Source organism: Macrobrachium rosenbergii, chromosome 10, assembly GCF_040412425.1.
Source record: "Macrobrachium rosenbergii isolate ZJJX-2024 chromosome 10, ASM4041242v1, whole genome shotgun sequence".
NCBI lineage: Eukaryota > Metazoa > Arthropoda > Malacostraca > Decapoda > Palaemonidae > Macrobrachium > Macrobrachium rosenbergii.
In genome coordinates, this window is record NC_089750.1 from 67,395,730 (window position 1) to 67,412,972 (window position 17,243).

The following is a 17,243-nucleotide window of genomic DNA, read 5'->3' on the forward strand; positions in this document are numbered from 1 at the left end:
GAGAGAGAGAGAGAGAGAGAGAGAGAGAGAAAGCCGTCTGTTACATCCTGTCTCGGATCACATTACAGGATAAAAGTTTACATGTGTCGTTTCTTGTTACCTGAAGCTCTCTCTCTCTCTCTCTCTCTTTGTGCATGTGCATATGGAGTCATTATTACGAGCCAGTAGTACAAATCTTTCATTCTACAGTACATTGTAAGTTCGTTTATTTGGTTTTGTAATGGTTTTGGAGCGTCTCTGATACATATATTGCTAATTATGACGTCTAGTTAGAATCTTTGTTACCCATAGTTTCGAAAGCACATAGACAGATCGTAGTCATCTGTATCGGTTTTGTGTGCTCTTATTCATCACACTCATATACTACTGTATGTTTAAGCTTCGGCTTAGAATACTTAAAATTAGATCGGATCATATCCGTTATTGTAGCTATGAAGTCGAGAATAAACTGTGTTGCGCTTGGTAATATTGTAAATACAGATCGTAAATATTGGTCATCTTATAACTTCCATTTAACGTTAATTTGCTAGATCATTTTTCATAAAAATAAACATATCAGTCTGAAGATCAACCCAGTAAAACAAACTTCCATAAAGAAACCTATTACTGGAATATCAGTTATTTCTCTCTTCTTTTTGCCCTTACCCTCATCGGTCATTTTGTACTGACTAACTTTTTTTTGGGGGGGGGGGGGGGCTGGGTCTCGAAATCGCGACCTCAGCTCAAAGACGTCATTACTGTATCACTGAATAGTGTCCCGGGCACATTTTCACGTATTTTCATGTGTGTGCATTAATTTTGGGGGTGAAAACAATAGGAAATGTACCGCTTAATCAGATGCGTGGCAGAAAGGCCGGAGCTCAGGGCAGGCCTAGCGATTAGTAATGTAAGATTTTCCTTTATTCGGCAATTTCATCGCGTATAATTTCTTTTTCAATGGGCTGTTTAGCTTGACTTCCACTTGTTTACAGCCTGCCAAGGAAGATGGAAAGAGAAAAACAAAATAAATGAATAACGATGATGAATAAGATGCGTACACGTGTTTACAGCCTGCCAAGGAAGATGGCAAGAGAAAAACAAAAGAAGTGAATAATGATGATAAATATGATGCTTTATGTTATGGAAGGAACCTTGGGAATGCCAGCAAGCGATTATATCAGCTGAACCGCAAACACAGAAGGCACTATTTGCTGATTAGGTTAATGAAGTCATGAAGGTTAGAAGAAGGTGAGAACAAGGTTATACGTCTCTTAGCCCCTCTCCTCCTCCTCCTCCTCCTCCTCCTCCTCCTCCTCCTCCTCCTCCTCCTCCTCCTCCTCCTCCTCCTCCTCCTCCTCCTCCTCCTCAACTGTCTGGGTTTGACCCCAGCACCTAACCAAGTAATATTGGTATATGTTTTGAGTTTACAAGGACAGTCGCGTTTGTTATTGTTTGTAAACGGTTTTTGTTTTTCCATTTCTTTGATTTTTGTTAATTTTACCTGACAGTGAAATAACAGTCTTCAAGTTCTCATTGTAAAAGAATGTATTATTGTGAGAAAGATTAGTTAGGACAATGTTTTGTCTCCCGTACTATCACTCTTGGCAATTAATGCATCATGGTATGAAAAATATGCTTTATGATTTTTATGTCACTATTATTTCACTTTGTCCGTAGTCAGTCAGTGCCTTCAGATGTTCATTGCCAACGGTATTGTAAAGAAAAGCAGATGCAAACAATGCTCATTACTTGGTTTCAAGGTAGAGTCGTGAAAGTTCCACGTGCCATGTGGCATTTGCTTACCTGTTGGCATTTAACAATGCAAGTTCCAGTCAGTAAAAATTTAACTTTATTCGACATCACGTTTACTATTTCAAGATGCCTTCAGCTTTTAGTGAAGTTCAGAGCATCACCGTAGATACGGCTCTTGAAATATCTAAAATGTAGTTGTAGGCAATGTTAACCAAACATATCTCAAATTACGTTGCGTATTGACCCTAACTTAAGGCTTGAATCATATATTAAACTCCCCTTGTAACAACCTGTAACCATCTACTTTACGTCAACTACAAAGATTTAAGATGCCTTCATATAATAAACTCGTGTAGTATGTTTACTATTAAAGTTCCACGTGGCGTTAATTAGTATTTGTTAACATTGGCATTAGATAAATTGCAGATATTGCAGTTACCTTCACTTTGTCAACAACCAGCAGCTGTAAAATGCTGTCTTTTTAAGTCTTGCTCTTCAGCAGCTACAAAGACTTATTCTAATGCAGTTACAATGGTTCTAGTAGTATTTGCTACTGTAGTGCTTAAAAGCAGCCACAAGTCTTGTTTTTGCAGCAATTATTTTGACCCCATCTCGCATCAACTAAAGTGATTCCAGTTTGCATCTGTGTTAGCCGTATTTCTGATAAGTAAATCTCTGCTTGGCATTATTCTCTGCAGTTCTACTTGACGTCATTTATTAGTTTTCGTTAGTGTCAACAACTGTGAAAATGCCAGAATTCAGTCAATTGGTGCAAAAGATACCCAGATGGTGGTCAGTGTTCCAGTCACTGGTGGTGATCATGACCTTGAAAGCCAGTAAAAGCCAGAACGGACATAAACTCGGATCTCAAGCAATAAAACACAGCCTCCGTAAAGTAATACATTTGAGTTCGCTTTCTGAAGTTGCAGCTGTCAACAACAACTACACTAACGCTTAGATTCTGTTTTTAAAAACATTAATTAATTATGCTTTAGTTGACATGATCGACTGAATTCCATGTTGGCAGCAACTACTAAAATAACAGCTAGCAGAAAACCTTTTGAAGTCTTAGCCAAGTCAATATATCCTTTTAAATCCCAGCTCAGATGAGGTACTCGTCCTTTGTTACCAATAAGAGAAACTGCCATGCTGTATCCATAATTTGGGAATTTCTGAATGCTACTTATGACGCAATTCTTCGGTCAAGCATCATCTAATGAGACATGGGAAGTAAATCTATCAAGTCCTTTGTAGGATCAATTAGACAAGTCTCAGGTGGCCTCCTGCCCTCCTTGGAACCGGTTTTCTTCGATGCACGATACCGTTCTTTCTTTAGAAAGTAAAAAAAGTATCAAATAAAAAAGAATTTAAGTTAATCAGACGTGAATTTGTTCATCTCATCTCCTTGTTCTATCTCGGGTGAATAGATTTAAAGCAGCGAGACTCGTCTTCGCCTACAAAAATTAGTTTTTTTTTTTTACTGGATGATTTGCCAGCAGGTTTTTCCCTGGTGCCCTTGTAAGACTTCTCAAGGGCAAGCGACGAGGAGACAAAAGATGCAAAACAACATTGTTGCAGATTCCGCCTCACAGAACAAGACTTGTCGAGAGTTCTTAGGCGAGCATTTGGAGGAGGAGAAGAAGAAGAAGGGAGGCAGGGTCAGGGATGAGTCGTGGGATTAATAAAGGGTGTAAACTTGCCTCCTGCCGTCTTAACACATTGCTACGCACACTCTCTCACTCAGATGGAAAATGTAAACATTTGACATAAACGTAAACTTGTATCATTTATTCAGGTGTTGAGCACAAACCCTCACACCTAGGATGTGTCTGAAGTGTGTGTGAAAGCTTGAGTAAATTAATCAGCAGTCAAGGATGAGTAAATAACATGAACGAATATATATATATATATATATATATATATATATATATATATATATATATATATATATATATATATATATATATATATATATATATAAATTTTAGAATGTTTTTCTTCATACACACACACACACACACACACACACACACATATATATATATAATATATATATATATATATATATATATATATATATATATATATATATATATATATTATATATATATATATATATATATATATATATATATATATATATATATATATATGTATATATATATATTAATTTTAGAATGTTTTTTCTTCTTTAACTTGATCATGTGACTTTGAGATAGCTGTGTAGCCAGCACTAAGGTCATTTGTTTTCTTCTAATGTCCTAGTTTATCAGTCACTCATTTTAAACTGCTAACTCGAATATTTATCTAGATATTTTTCATTCTGCCCCTGTCTGTACATTTTCTTTTGTCGGCATTTGATTAATGCTTGCAGATATTGTGATCTAGCGTTTTGAACCCATTATATTTCTTTACATACTTACGAATATACCAATAAACACGTGTCTTTGGTGATTTACATGTTTTCTGTATACTGCCGTGTAGACAATTTTATTTGTAAATATTTTACCTACAATCAGCTTTTTCGTCAGTACTGTATTGTGTGCATGACGAATATTTGCTCATGGAATGTGACAGAGAAATTTCTAGTGTCGATGGATCCAAAAGAGAAAATCTTCGTGAGAAAACGCCATGGTGTGATTCTAGAGACGATAAATCTCTTCCATTGTAAGCCCTTGATAATGATAGGTTGAGGAGAACACACACACACACACACACACACACACACACACACACACACACACACACACACACACACACACACACAGGGAGGAGACAATGCGCTAGTGATAGTTATTCATGAGAGAGAGAGAGAGAGAGAGAGAGAGAGAGAGAGAGAGAATCACTCCGCTGAGTCGCAAGGCTCATTGCGTCCCATTGCTGCTGGCAGTTGGCACCTCCACTCAAACATCGATCTTGCTGTAGTGGTTGTATTCTAAAATGAGGACACTAGGTTAAATCATTAAATCATGCATTTTATTCTAAATTTCGACCAGATGTGTGTAATTATGTTAAAGTAATCAAGGAGGTCGTGCCGTTATCGTAGGATTTCATTTTGGGGTAGTACACAAGACCACGGGGCCTTTCATTATTATTGGTGCCTTGCTGCGACACCCTGCAGTTATCTTATTCAGGTTATTCTTCTCTCTCGTTATTCTTCAACGTTACTTTTAGAGAGTGACACCTCTTAAGAGTTCAAGACTCCTCAAGGACTTGAGCACTATGGTAAACGCCTGAACATTGCTTCTGAACAATGAACTTGTAGTATCGTCGGGTTCAGTGTATTGTATGTCATTATCTTTAACCTTCGTCTTTTTACTCTCTCATAACTTTCTTCTTTTATCCTCGTACCTCTTTTCATTTCCTACTTTCATTCGTCGCTGCTTTCTCATCCTCTTTCAACCATACACTGGATTATCGTGGTCGTGGATGGGCCCCTCCTCCTCCTCCTGCCTCCTCTTCCTCCTCATTTATGTAGGCTGAATAAATACTCCTCCTCACGCTCCTCGACCGTAAGATCGTAAACCGTCACTATATATCGCTTGTTTTTTTTTTTCCAGCCGCGATAACAGCTGGTGTCGTCCGAGTGTGGCGTATTTTTTTCCGGTTTGCCGTTTTTTTCCAGCTTTGTTTTTCTTTGTCTCCATGTAAGAGAATCGCTGTGGCGTTCTCCCCTTCCCCACTCACATAGTTTTCTTGTTTTTGTAGAAATGTAAAGTATTTTCGAGTATTTAAAATCATATTCGTTTAAGTTTTGTTATAATAGTTATGGTTGTCCATAAACAGCAGATTGTGCACATTTTTTCTATGAGCCTGCCCTCATTACACTTTATGTTTATGGTGTTTTTAAAGCAATGCTGTTTACCTTGTCGGATCTGTGTCTTTAGTGTTCTCTAAAGATACTTATCCAAAAATAAATAAATAAGTAAACAAATAATAAATAAATGTATTCCATTTGAATGGGACTTATTTTCTTCATGGGAGGAACACACCTACTTAACGCATTTCATATTAGTGCTTTACTTACCGAATGGTAACATTTTGACATCAGCGACTGCTGCATGTATGACTATAAAAAAATATTATCTCAAGTATTTTGGTTGGGCGATAAAAGAAGAAACACTCACTTTGAGCAAAAGGATTAGCGATTCCCTCTCTGGCATTGAAAATTATTGCCGGGCGGCTGAATGTCACTGCTGACGAAGCCTCTCGAGTAGGAGACGTTTTTAAATAAGGGAAGACAAGGTCGCCAGGGCTATTTAGGCTTTGTGGAACTTCACGAGAAGAGAGAGAGAGAGAGAGAGAGAGAGAGAGAGAGAGAGAGAGAGAGAGAGAGAGAGAGCATTCTATTTGAAGACGAATCATTTTAAAGGGTCAGAACAAGAGAGAGAGAGAGAGAAACCATTCTGTTTATAGGCGAATCATTTTCAAGGGTCAGAACTGAGAGAGAGAGAGAGAGAGAGAGAGAGAGAGAGAGAGAGAGAGAGAGAGAGATCATCCTATTTGAAGGCGAATCATTTTAAAGGGTCAGAACAAAAGAAGTGATTAATTAAGAGAAATTGCTGTAACAGATAATGAATGTCCACGCATTCAAGCAAACAAGAATGAAACAGAAATAAAATAAAGACGTCGCTTGCTCAGTAATTTTGAATGCCCTTGCGTATTTACAGTCTCTCTCTTTTCTATATATATATATATATATATATATATAATATATATATATATATATATATATATATATATATATATATATATATATATATATATATATATATATATTTGCTCATGATTTAAAGAAATAAACATATTTCATTAAGGTTAAACACTTTTCATGTGAATAGTTATATAAGCAATGTGAATATTGGAAGAGTTGTTATTTGAAATAATATTTCTTAATATTCAATTTATTTTTTCAGCAAAATCTCTATTCGTAAAGGGGTATTGAATTTATTTTTTCAGTTCTGTTCTTTGATAATTATCGTTCTTCCCTTCATTTAGATACCCCCCCCCCATGTATTTATCTTCGAATGTTACTTTTCTATTCCTGAACCTTTCTCTTCCCTGACATCGAGTGTTTCTCCTGAATTAAATGTCCGTCATGGTGCACGGTTAGGGGCTGCGACCATCATCTCATGCCTCCGACATGGATGCCTTCCCAGCTAATTCCCACAATGTTCCACTTTGGCGATCAACCTCTTACTGCTACGTGACGTCACAAGACACCGTAAAGAAGAAGAAGAAATGATGATCATAAAGCATTTAATCAGTCGTGAAATACAACACCGGAAGTTTGGTTCGGTGGTGTTATTTTTTTCGTCCTTGCGTGTGCTTGTTTACTGACACGTCGATGTTTTTGATAAGTTGGTCTTACCTTGTCTTTCGGATTTTAGACACTTTTTGGATCCACTTCCAAAGGAAGCTATGATTTAGCAGGATTGCGTTTACCACGGAGTAACCAAGAGGCAAGATTTATTCTTGTGTGTGTGTATGTGCGTTTGTGTGCACGCGCGTGTACTTGAGTGTGAGCGTTTGTTAGATCTGATTCGCCCGTTCTTGCAAAACGATGAGTGTTTGAGGTGAGTTAGAAATCGATCATCCCTGTGCAACAAAGCTTGGCAGTTCATCAGCGAAAGAAAATTGATCCACAATTAAATCTCGTTCTTGAAGAGGCTGTTCTCATGATTTAGTTGGAAGAGTCACCTCTCGTGTTTACAGTTAGCTCCGATTACAAAACACATGACTTGAATGGATGGTTAACCAAGGTTTCATAATTGAGGAGAAAGAAAGACGCATCGTGAGTCTTCTAGGTTTAATTTTGGTATTTTTTTAGGGATATGTTTTTATATTTATTTTTTTAATTTTAGGGTTATTGATATGCTGCAGGAATGTTTTAGTAACGGAATTCTACTCGTAATGTGTGGAGTTTGCTTATTTTTAAGGCGTCAGTTTGCCATATATAACCTTAAAACGAACATACTATTGTTTTGGAATAGGCTTTTTTACATAGTTAATAATGTATGTGATCGCTTTTGCCTAATAAGGATTTTATTCGCAAACAAGAATTCCTTGCTTTATGTTCGTTTGTGTGTGTGTGTGTGTGTTTGAGAGAGAGATACAGATAGGTTATCATGAGTTGAGGCTTTACAGTATATAACCATAACTTTAATTCTCAATTTGTGTATCTCAAAACCATGGAATGATCTTCTCAACCTGTATACTTCCTTAGAACTTAGTCTTGGTGGCAAGACTAAGTTCATTTTTATTTTAAGTCAATGCAGTTTTGAACTTCGTAATATCTGCTGAGTATTTGATCATGTTTTAAAGTTTCCGGAAGGACTGTGTCAGGGAAGTACGTGCATCATGTAATGCTAATGGAAACTATCAATACAGTCTTAGGTCTGAGAGAGAAGATAAGACAAGACCCTTTACGAACCTTGTGGCTGTGACACCTTCTTCACGCCCGTCCCAAGATAGCACAGAGAGAGCAGCACCATTTGACCGTGTAATCTGACCCCGAGTAAGAACTTGATAGCTAGCCTCTTTTCTTCCTGGAGAACGAGTGTCACTCTTGCGTAGCTTTGGGGTTAAAGGAGGAAAAGAAATGCGTCACACTTCATCGGCTTTTAATAGTTTTGTATATTCCATTGATATTTGTTTCTCAGTTCAAGTAATTCTTATTGTGCTGTGAAGGTAATTGCTCTTTATTTATTGGAGGTTCTCATAATAATAATAATAGTAATAATAATAATAATAGTAATAATAATAATAAATAATAAAAATAATGACTATTATTATTATTATTATTTGTCGTTCCAACGGAAAGCAGTAGCAGGCCTTTTCTATGTTGTAACAGCGGAGGAGGGAAATATCATAATATAACAATTATGGCATATTTACCTTCACTATTTCCTTGTCTAGATTACCGTCTGTAAATTACATGAGGAGCTAAGTTCGCCATACGTCTCATTTATTTCAGTGTTTCTAAATTGTGAAGTTATACGCTTATTGATTTTTTTATCGGAATCATAATTCCGTTTTCTCATTTTTATCTTTGCGTAAGTTTCCTTTATGCGCACTTTCCTGTCTTTTATTTCTATTATCGCAACTATAAGTCCACATATATTTTTTGTTTATTTCTATTGCTTGATTGCTATTCGTGTTCTTTCTAATGCATTGTTATTTATTATACCATTTTTATTTTTTCTCTTAGTCGTGGTTTTCCCTTTGCGTGTCATATGGTTCATATTCTTTGACCAGAATGTTGTTGTTGATTGCGTTCTTTGCATCATTCGTGCTATAATTTATTTCTGAATTTTCTGGCCTATACGATTGTATAATTCATTAATAAAATCCTGTGAATGTATTCTTTGTTTTCATAGGCTCACTCTGCCCCTAAGTTATTTTAATGTACGATTTTCACATTTATTTCCATATTGTTCCCGGTATCGTCTGCTTGGATTTAAATATTAATTACTCATTTTCTACGTTCATGAACTCATCTCTATTGATCTCCAACAATTCATCATTCTGCACGATTCTCTCTCTCTCTCTCTCTCTCTCCGAATATTGGAACAAGATAAGTTTCTCTTTCCATAATTACATCCGGCGCTCCTTTTTTTTTTTATATAATGGTAAGTGACCTTTGACCTCGTGTCAAAAACAGCGAGCGAACGAACGAACAAAAGGAATGAATGAAAGACGGATTACGAAAGCGTAATTTCGTCGAGTTAGGCGGGGCAGCTTTGGGAACACGCCAACCATTGTTTGACTTTTCCATGGCTAGCGCGCGTCACTGGTATCGTGCGTAAGCTCGCACGTGCTGCTGGCACGTAAATACATATTCGGAGTCAAGTGTGTATACAGGGTTTACTGTAGTGGGTAGAGGACCCGCTCTAATAATAATGATGGTAATGAGGATAAACAATCTGCCGTTTTTGACGTCACCTGAAATTGAGGTGCCGTGAAATAATTCCTTTTAATTGCGGTTGCCCTCAGGCTTATTAGAGTTAATAAGTGTGATTTTATTGCAGTTAATTGATTTAATTTTCTATTATTTCAGTATCTTCTTTGGGTAATTTGTACAGTATTTGTGCCACTATTTTCGAAGATCTCTTAAATTTTTATATTCAGTTTTGATTTTACGTGCAGTATTTTACTAATGTTATTTTACTGCTGTTCGAGTTTTACAAACATCGATTCACGTAATTCCACTCTTGGAGTTCATTCCAGACTGATTGTTTCCGAAACATTTTGCTTGAAAGATGCACATTACATGGGTCTTCTTTTCGTTCTTTTCCGTTCGCATGTAAAAGAATTGTTTCATATTGTAAATGCTCTTGCTACGGTTTATCATTTATGTAGTCCAGTGTCAAATTTTGTTGAAGGACTGAAAAATTTTTGTGCGCCTTCCAAATGGCCAATTTGAAAGTTTCTTATGCAGTATCGTTTGTAATTTTTTACCATTCTAAAATTTTTCGTAACACAGAATTACAGAAAAACTCAACGGGTAACCTGAAAGGCATTATTATTATTATTATTATTATTATTATTATTATTATTATTATTATTATTATTATTATTATTATTGTTGTTAAAAGACCTATCATTTACCCGAAGGATCACCCGAGGAAAACGTTAATTCTATTTTTAGGACGTTGAAAGACGCGTTTGAAAGAAAAAAAAAAGTTTGGTGTTTAGTATGTCCAGAAGATTCGTGTTGGTGTGTTTCCGCCATGTATAGTGTAGCAAACAGACACTGACCCTTCCAAGGTCATCCAACATGATGATAAACAACTGCCACTTGAAACGGCATTAAGGGAAGTTGTTTTGAGTTTACGCCTGTAGACTTTCGTCGCACAAATAATGGTTTAGTGAAGTAACAACAAGCACATTGAAAATTAATACTTAGGTATTCAGAGTTTTAAAGAATGCCATGTTTCTCCCTTTCTCCAAAAACATGCACGCAAGCAAGCACACACACACACATATTTGTATGTTTAGTTGTGTGTGTGTGTGTGTGTGTGTGTGTATATATATATATATATATATATATATATATATATATATATATATATATATATATATATATATATATATATATAGTTTTTTTCATCACGTCTCAGTTTTTCACTTCAACTTAGTGTTCGACTTGAACTCGACAACTACTACTACTAGACGTAGTACTGATGCGGCTGCTGCTCCTAAGGCCATGCAGGTATACCGTTACTTCTTTTATGATGGTAAGACACAAAAAGAAAACAAACTTCGACTGACTTTTCCAGCCTAGAAAATATTACCTCTGGAGTATTTGCAAAGGAGTAAAATATACAGTCGTAAGTTTTAAATGTATATTTAGACATTTTGATCACTGAAAACTCTCACATTATGCATATTAAGACAACACCAAATCTGCAATAACTGCACTTCATTTTTGGTTATTTATGAACAAGAAGAGAGCCGTGAAAATAGCCTGTCTCCAAATATTGCTCGTTCATTTGGAGTCGATCCAGACCAAGACGAACTAAATCTTGCTCGTTTTTCTTATGAGAAATATTGCTTCCTTCGTTATGACAGTGTCTTTAATAACTGCTTGCTGAATTATTCGAGCAAACTGAGTAAAACAATGGAAAGAAAACAATCAAGGTTAGTACGAAACGGTATAACCTTATGGTAATAGAGCAGAGCGTGCGTTGTAGAGGGAAGCGTTGTTGGCTAGGCACCAACAGAAGAAGACGAAGAAGAAGAAGAAGTCGTGTACACATAAGTAACACAGTGTCTTGTAAACCCCCCTAGGATGAGGTCAGTGGCCGCCATGCTGCTCCTCCCGCTCTCCCCCTCCCCCATTTCTCACACTTTGAGCCGTTCGCGCGCGCACTCTCTCTCTCTCTAGAGAGAGAAAGAGGGGCTATTTTTCTTGAGCACTTGCTCTCCATCTTCCTTTATCCTTTTCATCATATATTTTTTTTTTATTCGTTTATTTATTTTTTCCTTGCTCCTTTCATGATCGGGTGACTTTACACGAGGCATTGAACTCGTAGTAATGAAAAACAAGTTCCTGCTTTTGTTTACCTTTTGTTGTACATCGTAAATGTCGGGATGTGCAACAGTTGACGTAAATAACATTTTGTAACAAATGGATTTTAGCATTTAACACGGAGATCCCTGTGATGAAATGGTAATCGTGTGGTCTTTGTGGGTTATGGTCGCGGTTGTTGCTTGCTCTTTATTGTAAGATTTCCTCACTCAAAGGAAACAATTCTTTGGATTGAGGAAAAAGAAGTTTTGCACGTTGCTAAGTTGCATATATTAAAACTGTGTGCACAGACACACTCTCATGCCCTCACAACCGTAGACAGAGACGTTTGTTGTGATCATTACCTGACGGTCGTTTAAATCACCGCAAGGGAACCTTACATACTGCTGTTCTTCAAACTTAAGGTGTTTTAAGAGTTGAACGTCTTTCTTGATCTTCAGGGTTTATGCTCCTTAGGGGGATAGCGCTGTCAGTGTACCTCACGTGGTGCACTGTAGGCATTACTAAAGGGTGCTTGCAACGTCCCTTCTACCCCTAGTTGCACCCACGTTTTAGCCTTTCAGTCTACCTTCATTCCCTCTTCCTTTCTTCTACCATGCTATCCAACCTCTTTCACTATTACGCTTTAGTGCAACAGTGGGATTTTCTGCCAGTTTCACTTTTAGATCTTGTACTTTATCTCTCTACTTTCTGGATCCCTTTGACCTTATCTTAGGAGGTTTTGACTCTTGTTGCGTGACTCCTATGTTATTCCAGTTTATGGCTAATTGTGCTCTCGTAGATATATAGTACCCTCATGAATGCATATTTTTCATTTATAAATTAATGTAGTTGGTAATTATTATTATTAATGTTCTTAACGGTATTTTGCCTTAAAACTCAAGACAATTTAATATTAATTTTCTACTTTCCTTCTTTTCAGCAACTGAGATGACATCCCAGCCAGAGTTCTTAGCTCAGATAACGGAGGTAAGCTGGAGGAAATGTGTTTTTGTTACTTTTACCACGAATTTCAAAACGCGTGAATAAATGTTTTCATTCGTTCATTGGCCGGAAGAAATCAGTTAGCACGAATACGAAAAAAAACTTAAATCGACTGTGTTGTACGCCTTTTGTGTGATATATTTTCTCGAGCTCTGTATAGGATCTTACTGTACATTTATACATCTAATTGTGGGAATTGTCGTGGGAACATTTACCAGATCAAGGAAAGTACAAAAGCCATACAATTTACAGTTGATTTATCGATTCATTAAATACATATGCTCTGTCGTATTCGTCGATTGTACTCAGATGCAAATTATGTAACAGAGAAACAGTCAGGTAATGGAGAAAAGTGACCTGCCAGTCCACTAAAGTCGACTACGAAGGCGTACAAAGAACTAACAACAATATCTCTCTCTCTCTCTCTCTTTGGCCACTGTTGATATAGCTGGACACAAGTCAATATGAATAAAGCCGTATGTCGAAGACGCCATTGAAATCTCATGCAAATGAACTGAAGAAGACAAGCTGACGTCACTCAACAGATTTGTGAAGCCAGACAACAGTTAGATTACCTTCTTTGCTTAGCAGTCTTGTAATGCAAGCACTTCGTGACACTCAGGCATGAGCAAACACTTCCTTATCTCAAGCGCATTCGTACTGACATAGGCGCACTTTATTTCATCATCCCATTCTCAAGTATGTTGGTACGCTGTCCATTCAAAATACTTGAGAGCTGTACGTATATATGTATGTTTATATGTATAAACATATATATAATTATATTTGTATATACATATGTACATACATAGATACGTACAAATCTCATGTATTTTGAATGGACGACGTACCAACATACTTGAGAATAGGATGATGAAACAAACTGCGCCTATGTCAGTGCGAATGCGCTTGAGATTAGGAAGTGTATATAATATTTATATGTATATATATATATTATATACAGTACATATATATAATATATATATGTATAATATATATACATACATATATATATTTATTATATACATATATGTAATATATAAATTATATGTACATATAATATATACAGTATATATATATATATATATATATATATATATATATATATATATATATATATATATATATGGTAAACTATTGATTAACGTACATTATGATATTTAAAAAAATGAAAGTAAGGCATGTCTCAAATATGTAAACGGGCCTTTATCTGGTTTGGTGTAAATTTGGGCCTCATAAAAATTATGTTATTTCTTCATGGATGTTTAAATTTTTACGGCTGAAGTGATGAGAGAAATGAGAGAAAAGTCGGGAGATGCCGGTATAATTGTGGGGATAAAAAATGAGGTTACGTGGATTGTCGAGTGGCTGGTGTTCGGAGCCGATATATACCGTATTGATCAGTGTTTTTATGTATTTATATATTCAGATGATTTACTGGCGTCACGTAGATCAGTCTTTTGAGGTGGTTGAGCCATTGAGGGAGAATGAAGCAAATATAATTCAAAAGATTGCGTACAAAGCAGGGGAGGGAGGTCGAGAAGAGAGATTAGTCTGGAAGAACCTTAATACCCAGAGGTGCATGTTTTGGGGATGTAAAGTGATTTGCAGTTTGCAAAGGGGATCGATGTGATACTGAGGAGACTTTTCCGCATTGTGATTAACGTGTTGAGGGATGAACGAGACAGTGACTCGTCTCTGAAACAACTCCCGTTCGGGTTAACGATTTATGGGAAAAATGAAGTATTACTGAAATGTGTACATTTCCTGTTTTGTTCGTTTCGTGATTGATGGTCTGAATTTTTAAAGATTAAATATAAAAAATATATACGACAGAGAAACTGAAAGCAGGATTTTAACATTTTCGTGGCCTCATTGACCTGAAGACGTACGAAAACAATAAATGTGGTGTGTTTTTTTCGCACTTTCGAATTTAGTGAGAACCGATAGACATTTGCTGTGCAGAATGCGAAGGGAGTGCTACGAGTAAGGAATGAACAAGAGAGAAAACGAAGTAGTTGTTGATACAGTGATGCTTGCTTTTACCAAGGCCATGTAAAGGCTTTGAGTTTTTAATCTAGGCATTTGTTTTTATGACCACCGAAAGTCTTTGATTTTGTTTGACCATGAAAGGCCTTTCTTTCTGGCCACTAAAGGCCTTTGTTTTTAGCCACTAAATGGCTTTGTTTTCTGTCAGCTAAAGGCCCTTTTTTTTATTGCGACTAAAGGCCATTTTATTATTGTGACTAAGGATCTCTCTTCCATTGTGGGTAGTCATTTTTTTTAATAATCACCAAAGTCCTTAGTTTTTTACCACTTACGACTTTTGGAGGCGTGACCACTGAAGACTTATTTGTAAGGCAATTTGAAGCTTTTGATTAACCACCTAGAGCCCTTTTTTTTTTTTTTACCATTTAAGGACTTTCCTATTATGGCCACTTTAAGCCTTTATTTTATATGGCATTTTCATGCCACTTAAGATCCTTGCTTTTATGATCACTTAAATCCATTGTTGTTATGGCAGTGTAAAAATATTTGTATGGCAACTTGCGCCGTTGTTTTAATGATCACTTAAGGTCTTTGTAATTTTAACCACTTGAAGCATTTGTGTATAATGACCATTATAACCTTTGGGGTTATAACCATTGAAGGCCTTCCTTATAATGACCACTTAATTCCTTCGTTTTTATGGCAGCATAAGTCCTTACACAAGTACATACTCTTGTATGCATCTGCAAAAGTATCACTCATGGATTCTTCGCATATCAACAAAATCATTGCACTGTATCATTAAATGTGTGGGCTAAATCATGCGTTGATCCGAAAATTATTGTCTCGTTAAACCCTGCATTTTCTGTCTGCGTGTCTGTCTCTGTGTGGCAGAGCTGAAGGAGCGGTTATTCCGAAAATGATGTACATCATTGCGGCTTTGCAAATCGTCACCATTATGCTCGGACGTGCATGTAACATCGTGGCTGGTATTTTAGAATTATTGTCTTGCATCTGAGAGAGAGAGAGAGAGAGAGAGAGAGAGAGAGAGAGAGAGAGAGAGAGAGAATCTAACAGTTCTGCGGGATAGTCAGGTAAAAGATGCTTCATTGTCTATGTCACGTGACTTGTTTTTTGTTCGTAAACCCTTATGTTACATTTATATTACTCTTCTTTTTATTAGAGTTTAGTGATAAACACAGATGAGTTTGGCTTTCAAAATTATTATTATTATGCATTCAGTAGCCAGTGGCTATTCTCTTCCTTTATTATGAAAAAAAAAAAAAAAAAAAAAAAAAAAAAAAAAAAAAAATTTACGCAGTCTGTTTGTCATAGTTTTTAGCACTTTCTCCCAAGAGACAGTGATGTCTCAGTCACGTGGATGCGATACATTTTCCCTCACGTGGCGACAAGCCTGACTGAGAGCGCTTTGTGCCAGAGTTTAACTTGCAGAATTAAAGAGAAAAATATTTGTATGCAAATCACATTTGACTTTACAATATTTTGTGCTTTCCCCATTCTATCTTTATATGTTTCGAGGCCATTCTGGCCTAGTATTTAGAATGAATGAGGGAATAATAAAATTCAGGCTATAAAGCCAAACACTTGGGTCATATGTTAGGGGTGGTAGGTAGTTCATGCTTGTAGAAATGTATTGTTCATTTTCTTCCATGTTAGGTTTCCTGCAGTTGCTCGAGTACCTTAAAAAGTTTCAGGTGTAATGGTATTACAAGGATGAAGTGGTCCGTCGGCTGAGAAATCTTGGGAACTTCGTTCACGACGAGAGAAAATTTAGATTTTAAAATATGATTTCCTGTCCTCAATGAAATTGGATCATTTACTTGTTAATCAAGTTTATACAGAGCCATTTATATAAAAAAAAAATTAAAAATACACAGACCGGACTAATTGTGGGTTAAATTGCAAGCATTTTTTTAATCACTGGATTGTAATACACTGTATAAAGTTAGTTTTTGAAGGTTTGGTTTCGGGCCACACACCAACTGGATTGACTATCGGGAGGTAACGTTATTTCAGACGTTACTTCTGTTTTATTAGCGAGTAGCCTAAGACAGTTCTTGTTGTGTTGTGGTTATTATTTATAGGCATGCCGCACCAAATTCACGGGTCGACAAGTGAAAAGGGTATCTAGAAAACAATATTCGTAAAAAAGCAGAATTCACTTGAGAGAAGGGGCGGTATTTATCAAGTGATTAAGATCTAAAGTCATTCATAGGTAAGGTCTCCACAGAAACAAGACTCGTGAGAATGATTAGATTTTTAGCTAGAATCTTTCCCTCATATCTGTGATTTTTATTTTCAGTGTCGTTATTTTCATAATCGTTTAAAGTGCACTTCCATTTCCTACTTTAATATTTAGATGGAGCACTGAATATGAACATTGCTTAATAGAATTTTGATTTGATTCTTGACAACAGTATTTTTCATTAATGTTTATTTTCTTTTCATCAAAATTATTATTAAGTATTTTTATATTGTTTTCCTT

At 36.2% G+C, this 17,243-nt stretch overlaps 1 protein-coding gene across 19 annotated transcripts in view; it reads left to right on the forward strand.

The window, feature by feature from the left end:
* Positions 1-17,243, forward strand: part of LOC136842768 (rho guanine nucleotide exchange factor 33-like) — a 161,820-nt gene that overhangs the window by 127,913 nt on the left and 16,664 nt on the right. For all 19 annotated transcript variants that reach the window (XM_067110566.1, XM_067110574.1, XM_067110576.1 and 16 more), the window contains one exon: positions 12,687-12,733. In XM_067110566.1, coding sequence (XP_066966667.1) covers positions 12,687-12,733 — 47 coding nt within the window. The remainder of the gene's footprint in view (positions 1-12,686; positions 12,734-17,243) is intronic.